Source organism: Coregonus clupeaformis, chromosome 11 (assembly GCF_020615455.1).
Source record: "Coregonus clupeaformis isolate EN_2021a chromosome 11, ASM2061545v1, whole genome shotgun sequence".
Taxonomy (NCBI): Eukaryota; Metazoa; Chordata; class Actinopteri; order Salmoniformes; family Salmonidae; genus Coregonus; species Coregonus clupeaformis.
This window is the reverse complement of record NC_059202.1, coordinates 25,170,285-25,183,883: the sequence shown is the minus strand read 5'-3', so window position 1 is coordinate 25,183,883 and position 13,599 is coordinate 25,170,285. Positions and strand designations below refer to the sequence as shown.

Below are 13,599 nucleotides of genomic sequence, written 5' to 3'. Positions count from 1 at the left end.
GAAGTTAACTTTTTGTCCTGAATACAAAGCATTAGTACCCACTATTCATATTTTCAAGCATGGTGGTGGTTGCATCATGTAATGGGTATGCTTGTCATCAGCAAATACCAGGGAGTTGTTTTAGGATAAAAAGAAACAGAATTGAGCTAAGCACAGGCAAAATCCTAGAGGAAAACCTGGTTCAGTCTGCTTTCCAACAGACACTGGGAGACAAATTCACCTTTCAGCAGGACAATAACGTAAAACAAGGCCAAGTATACACTGGAGTTGCTTACCAAGACGACATTGAATGTTCCTGAGTGGCCTAGTTAGTTTTGACTTAAATCTATAGCAAGACTTGAAAATGACTGTCAAGCAATGATCAACAACCAACTTGACAGAGTTTAAAATATAATAATGTGAAAATATTGTACAATCCAGGTGTGCAAAGCTCTTAGAGACTTACCCAAAAAGACTCAAAGCTGTAATCGCTGCCAAATGTGATTCTAACATGTATTGACTCAGGGGTGTAAATGAGATATTTCTGTATTTCATTTTCAATAAATTAGCACAAAAAATTCAAAAAATTTTTTTTCACTTTGTCATTATGGGGTATTGTGTGTAGAGGGGTGTGGAAAAAAATAGATTTAATCCATTTTAAATTCCGATTGTAATAACAAAATGTGGACTAAGTCAAGGGGAATGGATACTTTATGAACGACCCTCCCATTTTCATATGTGTCTGGTGTTAGCTGGTTACTGGATGGAACAAAAGGGGGGAAGGGTCGTTCATAACTCTGACGCAGTTGTCATGTCAACACATCCGTCAGTGCTGCTGTGAACCGCATCACAAGAAACATGTCAAACGGGAGATGTACAAAACAAATGTATGTCATTGATGCAATTTCAATGTTGTTGAGTTCCTTTTCATTATCACCACATTTGCTTGAGATGATTTTACTGCACCACTGTTCACTGCATTCAAGTTTCTTGACATCGGTGTTTCAAAGAGCTGTCAGTCAAGGCAAGCTCATGAGTATAAGCTCCCCGCCCACTCAGCCTGTCTTTTCAAATTTCCTGGGAGTTAGCCATGAGACAAAAATAAAAGTTTATCAAATGTTTTGCATTTCCACCCCCCCAAAAATATTATGGGTGATAATGAAAAGGAACTCAACAACATTGAAATTGCATCAATGTCAAAGGTCAAAAGGCTATTTTACATTTGGAATCAGACTTTTCGGGACCTTTTTAAGCTAATTTTTACTCCTGAACGTATTTAGGCTTGCCATAACAAAGGGGTTGAATACTTATTGACTCAAGACATTTCAGCTTTTAAATTATTAATTTGTAAAAATTTCTTAAAACAAGATCAAGATATACAGTGGGGAGAACAAGTATTTGATACACTGCCGATTTTGCAGGTTTTCCTACTTACAAAGCATGTAGAGGTCTGTGATTTTTATCATAGGTACACTTAAACTGTGAGAGACGGAATCTACAAAAATCCAGAAAATCACATTGTATGATTTTTAAGTAATTAATTTGCATTTTATTGCATGACATAAGTATCTGATCACCTACCAACCAGTAAGAATTCCGGCTCTCACAGACCTGTTAGTTTTTCTTTAAGAAGCCCTCCTGTTCTCCACTCATTACCTGTATTAACTGCACCTGTTTGAACTCGTTACCTGTATAAAAGACACCTGTCCACATACTCAATCAAACAGACTCCAACCTCTCCACAATGGCCAAGACCAGAGAGCTGTGTAAGGACATTAGGGATAAAATTGTAGACCTGCACAAGGCTGGGATGGGCTACAGGACAATAGGCAAGCAGCTTGGTGAGAAGGCAACAACTGTTGGCGCAATTATTAGAAAATGGAAGAAGTTCAAGATGACGGTCAATCACCCTCGGTCTGGGGCTCCATGCAAGATCTCACCTCGTGGGGCATCAATGATCATGAGGAAGGTGAGGGATCAGCCCAGAACTACACGGCAGGACCTGGTCAATGACCTGAAGAGAGCTGGGACCACAGTCTCAAAGAAAACCATTAGTAACACACTACGTCGTCATGGATTAAAATCCTGCAGCGCACGCAAGGTCCCCCTGCTCAAGCCAGCGCATGTCCAGGCCCGTCTGAAGTTTGCCAATGACCATCTGGATGATCCAGAGGAGGAATGGGAGAAGGTCATGTGGTCTGATGAGACAAAAATAGAGCTTTTGGTCTAAACTTCACTCGCCGTGTTTGGAGGAAGAAGAAGGATGAGTACAACCCCAAAACACCATCCCAACCGTGAAGCATGGAGGTGGAAACATCATTCTTTGGGGATGCTTTTCTGCAAAGGGGACAGGACGACTGCACCGTATTGAGGGGAGGATGGATGGGGCCATGTATCGCGAGATCTTGGCCAACAACCTCCTTCCCTCAGTAAGAGCATTGAAGATGGGTCGTGGCTGTGTCTTCCATTATGACAACGACCCGAAACACACAGCCAGGGCAACTAAGGAGTGGCTCCGTAAGAAGCATCTCAAGGTCCTGGAGTGGCCTAGCCAGTCTCCAGACCTGAACCCAATAGAAAATCTTTGGAGGGAGCTGAATGTCCGTATTGCCCAGCGACAGCCCCGAAACCTGAAGGATCTGGAGAAGGTCTGTATGGAGGAGTGGGCCAAAATCCCTGCTGCAGTGTGTGCAAACCTGGTCAAGACCTACAGGAAACGTATGATCTCTGTAATTGCAAACAAAGGTTTCTGTACCAAATATTAAGTTCTGCTTTTCTGATGTATCAAATACTTATGTCATGCAATAAAATGCAAATGAATTACTTAAAAATCATACAATGTGATTTTCTGGATTTTTGTTGTAGATTCCGTCTCTCACAGTTGAAGTGTACCTATGATAAAAATTACAGACCTCTACATGCTTTAAGTAGGAAAACCTGCAAAATTGGCAGTGTATCAAATACTTGTTCTCCCCACTGTATCAGTGTTTTATTTTTTGTTAATCAAAAAAAATAAATAATGTTCTTCCACTTTGACATTACAGATTATTTTGTGTAGGTCGTAAGGAAACAACAACAATTTTAATCAATTTTAATCCCAATTTGTAACGGAACAAAATGTGGAAAAAGTCAATGGGTGTGAATACTTTCTGATGGCACTATGTATATACTGTAGCGGGAATCAGTGTTACAGTACAAATGAATAGAGAGGAGCTGTGCTAAATCCTATGTAACGGTCAGATGGAAATATTCCCTGTGTCGCGTAGGATGAAGTAACTACTACCTCTAATTCCATTCAAGCTAAAACTTGATATTAAACACCACAACTAGATTTATTCTGACTATATGTCAGTTGTTGGCAGTTATTGTTGTTGAATGTGGTCGCACGCACACACCATGTAATGGAGTGCTCATTTGTACAAGGCCTGGTTCAAATTGAGCAAAAATATCCCAGACACGTCTTTCCAACCAGCATTCTGTTCTGATCAGTATGTTTTATGTCTGGCTGCTGGTGTTTTCATATGATTTGTCAGAACTACCCCACTGATGTTACTGAATAAACAGCCGAGTGTTGAGTGTACATCAACCACTGTGTGTGTGTGTGTGTGTGTGAACATGCATGGTTTTGAATTTTTTTGATTGTTTTATGCCTGCGTTGGTTTTCTCATGCGTGTGTCCGTTCTTATACTCACTTGTGTGTGTTGCAGTGCAGAGGGAGCCGTCACGTGTGTCTCTGAAGAGGTCTGCAGAGATCAAGTCTCGGTTGTCAGACCTGCAGGTTGCGCCCCTTGTGGAGCCCACTGAGACACTCCTGATGAGCACCAGTACTAGCAGAACACAGCTGGCCAGAGGTGAGCTAATGTATCTGTCCATTCATCCATCCAACCATCTACCATCTGTAGTCCTCCTCTCTCGCTCTCACTTGCACACACGCACGCACGCACACACACACACACACACACACACACACACACACACACACACACACACACACACACACACACACACACACACACACACACACACACACACACACCTCATTACTCCATGTCACCTACTCCTATCCCTGTTGGATAGTCTGCCAGTAAGGTGCATCATCCCTATCAACTGTTACCATGTTAGCTAGGCAGGTTATTTATCCCATCTTCATTGAAATAGCTTTTTAGTCCAGGACTAAGCTTCATCTTTGTCCGGTAAAACTAATCTATAGGTTTTAGTCTCAGAACCACAAAGTCTCTCTGTTCTTGATCACCGTTTCTCTCTTTAAACTCCACTTGATACTTCTGCCTTTACACAGTCAGTCAGTCTTTACATCAGCACTGGAACCAAATCCCCCCCTCCTCCCGGTCTGGGTCACCGGTGGGTCACCCCATCCTCCCGAAACCTCCCCCTCCACCCCCTACTTCAGCCTAGTCCCCACACAGCAGGCTTATTGGGCACTGTTACACTGTTACAGTCATACTAGACGCTCACCCTCCGGGATATAAATATCAAGCTAGACGAGGAGAGGGGAGGGGAGGGGGGACGGAAGAGAAAAAGGCTAGAGCTTGGGCTTGGTAGAGTAGATAGGAAGATTGTGTTTATGGAGGTGTGAGGGGGCTCACGTTACCCTGAGCCCTATTGAATCCTGACAAGACCTTCTATCTGCCAAATCTCCCCAATAAAGTATTCTGTTGCACAGGGGAACCAATACAAGCCACACTGATAACAATAATGTTTTGTCAAGGGCTTATTTCCCTGTGTGTGTGTGTGTGTGTTAGGGCTGGGTGAAATGGCCTAAAAATCATACACTATATATACAAAAGTATGTGGACGCCCCTTAAAAATGGTGGATTCTGCTATTTCAGCCACACCCATTGCTGACAGCACACAACCATGCAATCTCCATAGACAAACATCGGCAGTAGAATATCCTTACTGGAGAGCTCAGTGACTTTCAACGTGGCACCGTCATAGGATGCCACCTTTCCAACAAGTCAGTTCGTCAAATTTCTGCCCTGTTAAACCTGCCTTGGTCAACTGTAAGTGCTATTGTGAAGTGGAAACATCTAGGAGGAACAACGGCTCAGCTGCGAAGTGGTAGGCCACACAAGCTCACAGAACGGGACTGCCGAGTGCTGAAGCGCGTAGCACATAGAAATTGTCTGTCCTCGGTTGCAACACTCACTACCGAGTTCCAAACTGCCTCTGGAAGCAACGTCAGCACAGTAACTATTCGTCGGGAGCTTCATGAAATGGGTTTCCATGGCCGAGCAGCAGCACACAAGCCTAAGATCACCATGCGCAATGCCAAGCGTCAGCTGGAGTGGTGTAAAGCTCGCCGCCATTGGACTCTGGAGCAGTGGAAACGCGTTCTCTGGAGTGATGAATCACGCTTCACCATCTGGCAGTCCGACGCACAAATCTGGGTTTGGCGGATACCAGGAGAACGGTACCTGCCCCAATGCATAGTGCCAACTGTGAAGTTTGGTGGAGGAGGAATAATGTCTGGGGCTGTTTTTCATGGTTCGGGCTAGGCCCCTTAGTTCCAGTGAAGGGAAATCTTAACGCTACAGCATACAATGACATTCTAGATAATTCTGTGCTTCCAACTTTCCTGTTTCAGCATGAGAATGCCCCTGTGCACAAAGTGAGGTCCATACAGAAATGGTTTGTCGAGATCGGTGCAGAACTTGACTGGCCTGCACAGAGCTTTGACCTCAACCCCATTGAACACCGTTGGGAAGAATTGGAACGTCGACTGCGAGCCTAATCACCCAACATCAGTGCTCGACCGCACTAATGCTCTTGTGGCTGAATGGAAGCAAGTCCCCGCAGTAATTTTCCAACATCTAGTGAAAAGCCTTCCCAGAAGAGTAGAGTGGATCGAGCAGGGCTTCTCCATCTGTCGGAGGCCTGCACCAGGCGCCGGGAGCAACGGGCTCAAGTTATCCTGCCTCTCGCCTGTCCATAAAGGATTCTACGAATCCTGTGAAGCATGGGATGGGCGGATTTCCTCGTCCTTCTCGCCAGCCGTGATTTTGGGCAGCTCCATGGTAAGAAATGTGACCGTTCCTGGTGCAAAAACAATGTCCTATCCCAGAGCTCGAGTAAATGACATTACTAAACTGCGCCCGAATGTAGTACGTCAAGACATGGAAATCGATTCTATCGTAGTCCATGTGGGTTTTAATGACATTATGAAGGGCACCTCTGAACAGTTAAAACTGGATTTTAAAGAGCTGATTGACTCTCTGTTAGACACTAACAAAAAACCCATCATACCTGGCCCTGTGCACTCTCTGAATCGTGGCATTGAACGCTTTAGCAGGATTCTTTCTCTTCACAACTGGCTACGTTATTATTGCAGCTCAATGGGTGTAACTTTTGTTGACAATTTCGATACTTTTTGGAAACAAAACACGTTTTATAAGGAGGATGGGATCCACCCAAATAATTTGGGTTCCTGGATCCTTTCACAGCATTATAAGGCTGCGTTGAGACAATGACTTATCAATGACCCAAGCCCAGCTAAGCTAATCTCTACCATTGTGACGCAGAGTTGTCATAATGCTTCAGCAAATGTACATTACACCAGGGGTGTCGGTAGATACAATATAAGTAACATCATTTATGTCCCTCTAACTGCCCTGAATGCCTCTGCTGATCTTACAGCTATTGTATGCAGTAATCATGTGCCTAAGAACCAGATTTATACTGTTAGCACTGAGCCGGTGTGCCCTAGGAGGAAGTCTACTGTGTGCAGCTCACCCTGCACTAACATAAAGAACATGAGCACATCTACAGCTGCTAAGCTTCCCAGTAAAGCAATAAAAACAAGTAAGCATCCCAGTAGAAAAGTGCTCAAAATAGCACACTTTAACATATGTAGCTTAAGAAACAAGGTTCATGAAATCAATAATTTGCTAGTAACAGATGACATTCATATTCTGATCTCTGAAACTCACTTAGATAATACCTTTGATGATACAGTGGTAGCAATACAAGGTTATAACATTTACAGAAAATATCGAAATGCCAATGGTGGAGGTGTTGCTGTTTACATTCAGAACCACATTCATGTGAAGATTAGAGATGAACTAATGTTGAACCTGTAGCCATATTACTTCAACAGTATTTATCTGCCTCACCTAAAGCCTATTCTGGTGGGAAGCTGCTATAGACCACCAAGTGCTAACAGTCAGTATCTGGATAATGTGTGAAATGCTTGATAATGTATGTGATATCAGTAGAGGTATACTTTCTGGGTGATTTTTAAATATTGACTGGCTTTCATCACGCTGCCCACTCAAGAGAAAGCTTCAAACTGTAACCAGTGCCTGCAACCTGGTTCAGGTTATCAGTCAACCTACCAGGGTAGTTACAAACAGTACAGAAATGAAATCATCAACATGTATTCATCATATCTTTACTAATGCTGTAGAGATTTGTTTGAAAGCAGTATCCAAATCTATTAGATGTAGTGATCACAATATAGTAGCCATATCTAGGAAAACCAAAGTTCAAAGGCTGGGCCTAATATTGTGTGTAAGAGGTCATATAATACGTTTTGTAGTGATTCCTATGTTGTTGATGTAAAGAGTATATGTTGGTCCGTGGTGTGTAATGAGGAGCAAACAGACACTGCACTTGACACATTTATGAAATTGCTTATTCCAGTTACTAATAAACATGCACCCATTAAGAAAATGACTGTAAATTCCCCATGGATTGATGAGGAATTGGAAAATTATATGGTTGAGAGGGATGAGTCTAAAGGAATGGCAAATAAGTCTGGCTGCGCAACTGATTGGCAAACGTATTGCAAATTGAGAAATCATGTGACTAAACTGAATAAAAAGAAGAAGAAACTTCACTATGAAACAAAGATAAATTACATAAAGAATGATAGTAAAAAGTGTATGCACTCATTAACTGTAAGTCGCTCTAGATAAGAGCGTCTGCTAAATGACTAAAATGTAAAAAGCTTTGGAGCACCTTAAATGAAACTTTGGGAGACAAAGGCAAACTCAGGTCCATCATTCATTGAATCAGATGGCTCATTCATCACAAAACCAACTGATATAGCCAACTACTTTAAAGATTTTTTTCATTGGTAAGATTAGCAAACTTAGGCATGACATGCCAGCAACAATTGCTGACACTACACATCCAAGTATATCTGACCAAATGATGAAAGCGTTGTAATTTTGAATTCCGTAAAGTGAGTGTGGAAGAGGTGAAAAAATTGTCTGTCAACAATGACAAGCCACGGGGTCTGACAACTTGGATGGAAACTTACTGAGGATAATAGTGGACGGTATTGCCACTCCTATTTGCCATATTTAAGCCTACTAGAATGTGTGTGCCCCCAGGCCTGGAGGGAAGCAAAAGTAATTCCGCTACCTAAGAATAGTAAAGCTCCCTTTACTGGCTCAAATAGCCGACCAATCAGCCTGTTACCAACCCTTAGTAAAATATTGGTGTTCTTCCAGATACAATGCTATTTTATAGTGAACAAATTGACAAACTTTCAGCATGCTTATAGAGAAGGACATTCAACAAGCACAGCACTTACACAAATGACTGATGATTGGCTGAGAGAAATTGATGATAACAAGATTGTGGGGGCTGTTTTGTTAGACTTCAGTGCGGCTTTTGACATTATCGATCATAGTCTGCTGCTGGAAAAATTTGTGTTATGGTTTTACTCCCCCTGCTATATTGTGGATAAAGAGTTACCTGTCTAACAGAACACAGAGGGTGTTCTTTAATGGAAGCCTCTCCAACATAATTCAGGTAGAATCAGGAATTCACCAGGGCAGCTGTCTAGGCCTATTACTTTTTTCAATCTTTACTAATGACATGCCACTGGCTTTGAGTAAAGCCAGAGTGTCTATGTATGTGGATGACTCAACACTATACATGTCAGCTACTACAGTGGCTGAAATGACTGCAACACTTAACAAAGAGTTGCAGTTAGTTTCAGAGTGGGTGGCAAGGAATAAGTTAGTCCTAAATATTTCTAAAGCTAAAAGCATTGTATTTGGGACAAATCATTCACTAAACTAAATCTTGTAATAAATAATGTGGAAATTGAGCAAGTTGAGGAGACTAAACTGCTTGGAGTAACCCTGGATTGTAAACTGTCATGGTCAAAACATATTGATACAACAGTAGCTAAGATGGGGAGAAGTCTGTCCATAATAAAGTGCTGCTCTACCTTCTTAACAGCACTATCAACAAGGCAGGTCCTACAGGCCCTAGTTTTGTCGCACCTGCACTACTGTTCAGTCGTGTGGTCAGGTGCCACAAAAAAGGACTTGTGAAAATTGCAATTGGCTCAAACAGGGCAGCACGTCTGGCCCTTGGATGTACACAGAGTGCTAATATTAATAATATGCATGTCAATCTCTCCTGGCTCAAAGTGGAGGAGAGATTGACTTCATCACTTGTTGTATTTATGAGAGGTATTGACATGTTGAATGCACCGAGCTGTCTGTCTTTAGCTACTGGCACACAGCTCGGACACCCATGCATACCCCACAAGACATGTCACCAGAGGTCTCTTCAGAGTCCCCAAGTCCAGAACAGACTATGGGAGGCGCACAGTACTACATAGAGCCATGACTACATGGAACTCTATTCCACATCAAGTAACTGATGCAAGTAGTAAAATTAGATTTAAAAAAACACCTTATAGAACAGCGGGGACTGTGAAGCAACACAAACACTGACACATGCATAGACACACACGATAATATACGCACTATACACACACGTACACAGGATTTTGTACTGTAGATATGTGGTAGTGATGGAGTAGGTATTGTAATGTTTTTTAAATTGTATGAACTGCCTTAATTTTGCTGGACCCCAGGAAGCAGCTAATGGGGATCCATAATAAATACAAATACAAACTCCATATTAATGCCCATGATTTTGGAATGAGATGTTCAACGAGCAGATGTCCACATACTTTTGGTCATGTGGAGTACATTTCTCTCAGTTACTGGTGATCGCTATGGAAGTACCACCTGAAGCAGAAATACATGGGTTCCGTCCCAAATGGTAGTAGGTGCCAGGCACACCGGTTTGAGTGTGTCAAGAACCGCAATGGTGCTGGGTTTTTGACGCTCAACAGTTTCCCGTGTGTATCAAGAATGGTCCACTACCGAAAGAACATCCAGCCAACTTGACACAACTGTGGGCCAGCATCCTTGTGGAACGCTTTCGACACATTGTAGAGTCCATGCTCCGAGTGCAACTCAATATTAGGAGGGCGTTATGGGCTCAAAGTAGTGCGCTAGGGAATAGGGTGCCATTTGGGTCAAATACATGCTTTGTTATGTGTATTAGAATCATTGAAAGTTGAAGATCTTAGAAACTGATTCTTGTCCAGTCCACTGCAGAACAAATGTTGGCTGATGTCCACATCGAGGTTTTGAGTGAGTCCATTCTTAACTGAAGCGCTGATGTGTGCTTTTAGATTTTTGTGTAGTTTAGTGTAGTGGCTGTCAATCACATAGAACAATGCATGTCTGAACCATTGACATTCGCAGTACATTACACTACACATTTGCTAAAAAAATAATCTCTTATGGTAGTGCCACTGTGCCAGGACAGTAATTTAAGACTTGAACCAGTCTGATTGTGCTTGTCCACCCTAGCTCCAACGTCCAGCTGTTCTCTTGCTTTCCCTCTTCTCTCTCTGTTTTTTCCTTCCCTCTTTTCTTTGCTAACTGACTGAAATGTCAAATGGAAGTGTTTAGGATGTGTGTATTGTCTTTATTAGGGATCCCCATTAGCACGTTTCTATGATCTGTGGTTAAAAAACAGTGATTTTCAAAACCTGCAATGATTTCTTAGCCCAAGGGAGGGTATTTCTGTTTTAACTTTTGATCTATACAGAACTTAAATGTGCTGTTTTCAGATATGTTGACACTGGTATTGTGCTGGGGATGATGAAAGTGAGGTTGTAAAGTGGTGGAATTCAGCGAAGTTCCATGCAATATACAACTTGTGCCACGGATATTAACATATGCATTGATGCTGTCCTTGTGTCTTACAGGTGTGAAGGAGATATCTCTGTCTGAACTGGATCTGAGGGCCAAATGGGAGCAGTCTCTGGGGCCACAGTATGACGTTCTGGTGAGATTCTAACTGACAGCAGGATATGAACATATGGACAGAATACCTGCACACCATAGACAATCTCAGAGAAATCACTGTAGTCAATGACATGGTCAGTCATGTCAGTGAGTAGCAGTTTGATTTGATATCAAGCGTGGTTTGATAATCCCATAGAGAAGGAATTATATAATTAAGCAATAAGGCACGAGGGGGTGTGGTATATGGCTAAAATACCACGGCTAAGGGCTGTTCTTATGCATGACGCAACGTGGAGGTGCCTGGATACAGCCCTTAGCCATGGTATATTGGCCATTTACCACAAACCCGAGGTGCCTTATTGCTATTATAAATTGGTTTCCAACGTAATTTGGTCCTCTGTAGCTCAGCTGGTAGAGCACGGCGCTTGTAACGCCAAGGTAGTGGGTTCGATCCCCGGGACCACCCATACACAAAAAAATAAATGTATGCATGCATGACTGTAAGTCGCTTTGGATAAAAGCGTCTGCTAAATGGCATATTATTATTATTATTATTATAAAAATATTTGTTTTGTCATACGTGTGGTATACGGTCTGATATACCACGGCTGTCAGCCAATCAGCATTCAGGGCTCGAACCACCCTGTTTATGATGACAATTGTTTGTGTTTTTCCCTCCCAGGTGATTGAACTGGACCCTGTTATTGAAGATGATGCTGAACTACAGAAGTACTCCAAGGTGACAACAAGTTACCATCAAATATTGGAGCTTAATGCTTATGCCACACAGTTCCCTTTGACAAAAACTCCCCAGTTACCATAGGGATGATAAAGTATTATTTTCTATCCTAGCTGCTGCCCATCCACACCATGCGTCTGGGGGTGGATTTGGACTCATTTGACGGCCACCACTACATCTCCTCTGTGGCCCCAGAGGGCCCTGTGGCCAAACACGGCCTCCTGAGACCAGAGGACCAACTACTGGAGGTACTGCACACACCACACACACACCACACAACACAACACACACACCACACACCCACACACCACACACACAACACAACACACACACACCACACACCACACCACACAACACAACACACACCACACAACACAACACACACACCACATAACACAACACACACCACACAACACACACATGCCACACACCACACACACACACCACACACACACAACACACACACACACACACACCACACAACACACACACAACACACACACCACACAACACAACACACACAACACACATACACCACACACAACACAACACCACACAACACACACCACACACCATACAACACACACACACACACCACACAACACACAACACACAACACACGCACACCACACAAAACACACACACACCACACCACACAAAACACACGCACACACACACACACCCAGCACACACACACAACACACAGCGCACAACACACACACACAATACAAAGCACACACAACACACACACATACCACACAACACACACACACAATACACACACACAACACACACACAATACACACACACAACACACACACAACACACCCACGCAATACACACACACACCACACAATACACACCACACAATACACACACACCACACAACACACACCACACAATACACAGCGCACAACACACACACACCCACCGCACAACACACACAACATTTTCCTTGTCTAAATACATGCAAAGTAACCAAACAATGACATTTATAAATAGATGGGATGTAGCTTAATAGATGTCAGTAAATTATATAGAACCCATGATCTGCCAGTCATAATGCATTGTAAGATTATAAAAATATATATTATACAGTGAGGGAAAAAAGTATTTGATCCCCTGCTGATTTCGTACGTTTGCCCACTGACAAAGAAATGATCAGTCTATAATTTTAATGGTAGGTTTATTTGAACAGTGAGAGACAGAATAACAACAAAATAATCCAGAAAAACGCATGTCAATAATGTTATAAATTGATTTGCATTTTAATGAGGGAAATAAGTATTTGACCCCCTCTCAATCAGAAAGATTTCTGGCTCCCAGGTGTCTTTTATACAGGTAACGAGCTGAGATTAGGAGCACACTCTTAAAGGGAGTGCTCCTAATCTCAGTTTGTTACCTGTATAAAAGACACTTGTCCACAGAAGCAATCAATCAATCAGATTCCAAACTCTCCACCATGGCCAAGACCAAAGAGCTCTCCAAGGATGTCAGGGACAAGATTGTAGACCTACACAAGGCTGGAATGGGCTACAAGACCATCGCCAAGCAGCTTGGTGAGAAGGTGACAACAGTTGGTGCGATTATTCGCAAATGGAAGAAACACAAAATAACTGTCAATCTCCCTCGGCCTGGGGCTCCATGTAAGGTCTCACCTCGTGGAGTTGCAATGGTCATAAAAACGGTAAGGAATCAGCCCAGAACTACACGGGAGGATCTTGTCAATGATCTTAAGGCAGCTGTGACCATAGTCACCAAGAAAACAATTGGTAACACACTACGCCATGA

General features: G+C 42.7%; 1 protein-coding gene across 1 annotated transcript in view; it reads left to right on the top strand.

Annotated features, from left to right (window-relative positions):
• The window catches only part of LOC121577422 (inaD-like protein), a 240,065-nt gene that overhangs the window by 34,371 nt on the left and 192,095 nt on the right, over positions 1 to 13,599 (top strand). The window contains exons 12-15 of the mRNA XM_045223383.1: positions 3,687 to 3,830; positions 11,030 to 11,109; positions 11,752 to 11,808; positions 11,922 to 12,056. Coding sequence (XP_045079318.1) covers positions 3,687 to 3,830; positions 11,030 to 11,109; positions 11,752 to 11,808; positions 11,922 to 12,056 — 416 coding nt within the window. The remainder of the gene's footprint in view (positions 1 to 3,686; positions 3,831 to 11,029; positions 11,110 to 11,751; positions 11,809 to 11,921; positions 12,057 to 13,599) is intronic.